At 38.7% G+C, this 2,541-nt stretch overlaps 1 protein-coding gene across 1 annotated transcript in view; it reads left to right on the top strand.

Moving 5' to 3' along the window:
- The window catches only part of LOC101859143, a 44,433-nt gene that overhangs the window by 39,095 nt on the left and 2,797 nt on the right, over positions 1 to 2,541 (top strand). The window contains exons 2-3 of the mRNA XM_005090538.2: positions 203 to 417; positions 776 to 959. Of these exons, the coding sequence (XP_005090595.1) occupies positions 203 to 417; positions 776 to 959 (399 nt within the window). The remainder of the gene's footprint in view (positions 1 to 202; positions 418 to 775; positions 960 to 2,541) is intronic.

The following is a 2,541-nucleotide window of genomic DNA, read 5'->3' as shown; positions in this document are numbered from 1 at the left end:
TCTCTGTCTCTCTCTGTCTCTCTCTGTCTCTCTCTCTGTCTCTCTCTGTCTCTCTCTGTCTCTCTCTGTCTTTGTCTCTCTCTCTCATGTAAATTGTCTCTCTTCCATATATATATATTATTATTATTATCATTCATTGGAGTGTCATATATCTCAAAACTGATAGATTGATCAATTCATCTGTTTTTCAAATCACCAACAGGCCAACTGGCATCAAGCTCGTTTGGACCATTGCTGCGACTGACTCCCCAGTTCAAGGCAACCCGAATGCCCTCTTCTCCTCTGGCAACAGAAAAGACTTCGAGGACAACCTCAAGAACATGTTGAACACCCTCGGTCCTTCTTTCATGGGAAATTTGAACATCAATGGCTTTAATCCCCAAACACAGCTGAATCCAACACAAATAGCTACAGATGGTATGTACTCAGAAATCCCTTCTTTTTGTTTAAACCCAGTAGTTCTAAGTTTAGAAAAAAAGCTAGGGTTTTTTTGTTGTTATTATTTTGGTTAGCTATAATCTTTTTCTTCTTCTTCTTCTTCTTCTCTCCTTCTCTGCATAAATACAAACACACACATACACTTGAGTGTTTTAATATATTAGTGTATACATTATATCAGAATAAGCTATTGGATGTCCCTCCTCTAAAACAACCTTACGTGCTGGCTAACCCATTTATAGCACAGAACACATAATATATGGAGAAAGATTCGTTTTTTTTCTTTCTTTTCTTGAAGTAATTTTTAATTCCCCCCCTTCTTCATGTATCTCCACAGCCGGTGCCCAGGTGCAAGATCCATGCAGCTCCCCTGACGCTTGTCCTCTCGGCTACGAAAATTGTAGAACTGTTGGATTCGGGGACAGCACATGCTCACACAAGTGTGAGAAATTCGAAGAGGATCGCGCCTGTGAGCACGGATCTCTGTGCGAGCTGGACGCGAATAATGAACCCTTTTGCTCGTGAGTGGACGCAGTTTTCTCCTTTCTTTCTGACATTTTTTTTTCTTTTTGAGTGCGTCAAGTGATATAATGTTTAAATATTTGTCTATGATAATAATAATAGTGTGTGTGTGTGTGTGTGTGTGTGTGTGTGTGTGTGTGTGTGTGAGAGAGAGATAGATAGATAGAGAGAGAGAGAGAGAGAGAGAGAGAGAGAGAGAGAGAGAGGTGAGAACAGGAGGAGATTTCACAGACAACACAAGTGGAGAAAACGACTCTCCCGAAGTTCTGCAACGATCATTACGTTATCTCTTGTTCTTTTGTACGAAGCTAGCAACTCAAATAAGACAATACACTAAAAAAACTTTCACCCATTTTTTTTAATGTCTTGTCTCAACTATAGTGACATATTTTAGTTGTATGGTGGAATATATTCGGTCAAAGAAGCGAACATTTCTTGCAAGGTTCGGATTTTGTTGATCTAGGCTCTACCACAACAGGGGGACCGCCAAGTAATATTCACTTCTAACAAACGGGTTCATATTTCTGAGACAAGCCTCATTCGACTGTGCGGATGTGTCTGTCTATAAGGAGTGTTGAAAAAAACCCTCTCCCAGTCTCTATCTAGACTAAACTTAATTTGCTCTCAGATGAGTAAAGCAAATACCTGTAGGTTTGCTAACCACGAGGGTCTTCACAGTTGTACGGGAAAGCTTTAGTATATTATGTTTAAGGGTTACTTACAGAAACGCAATAGACTAAAATGTCGTTTTGTTACTTGTAATATAGAATCATAATTAGACATCTTTTATTTGGCATAATTTGTCTTGCATGGGGTAGCATTTTGCATAAAAAAGTGAAACGAGCTGATAAATTATTACCTTGAAATGTTGAAACATTTTGGTCTTTAAACTACAACTTCTTAGCCTTGTCTCAAAATATAAAAAGAAGAAAAAGCAATACTTATGATAGAAGTGGGTTATCTTGTCAAAGAAAACTACCCCCCCCACCTCATTAAATTTGTTTGATACACTACTTTTTGTGTATTTTTAGTTTCACGATTGCCTGAGGTAGTCCCGTGTGGCTCCTTAACTTGTAAAAAAAATCATCTTCTAAAACAGTGTTGTATCTTTCCCAAGTTCTCTTATTTTCCTCTTCCAAAAACTTCGCTTTGAAATGCTTTTTCTAGTGACGTGTTTATGGAAAAGTTTGTTAACTGAACTGTTGTTTGTTTTTTGGGGTTTTTTGGGGGATCAGTTATAAAAGACGAGCTCTGACATGTTAACTGTATTGATGACGTATTTGGGATGAATAGCTGGACCAAAAGACGGAGAAAAAAAATCCCCACACAAAGGCAACATAATGCGTGCCGGTGAGAACACCTGTAAACAGCGACATGTTCTGAAAGGGGCATGTGTTTTGATGACAAACAGATAACCCGGATCAACAAAAGCGAAACGTCTGGCGAAATGAAGAAATTGAATAGCATAAATAGGGGGAACAAACAAAAAACGACATGCAGGACGGTGTGACCAAGGACAATGATACAGTGCGGGGACTTTAAGATGGTAAAAAAGTGCGGAAAAGAGAGGATAGAAAAGAG

Source organism: Aplysia californica, unplaced genomic scaffold, assembly GCF_000002075.1.
Source record: "Aplysia californica isolate F4 #8 unplaced genomic scaffold, AplCal3.0 scaffold00018, whole genome shotgun sequence".
Classification (NCBI taxonomy): Eukaryota; Metazoa; Mollusca; class Gastropoda; order Aplysiida; family Aplysiidae; genus Aplysia; species Aplysia californica.
Note: the sequence above shows the minus strand (reverse complement) of the source record. Positions and strands in the feature narration are given on the sequence as shown.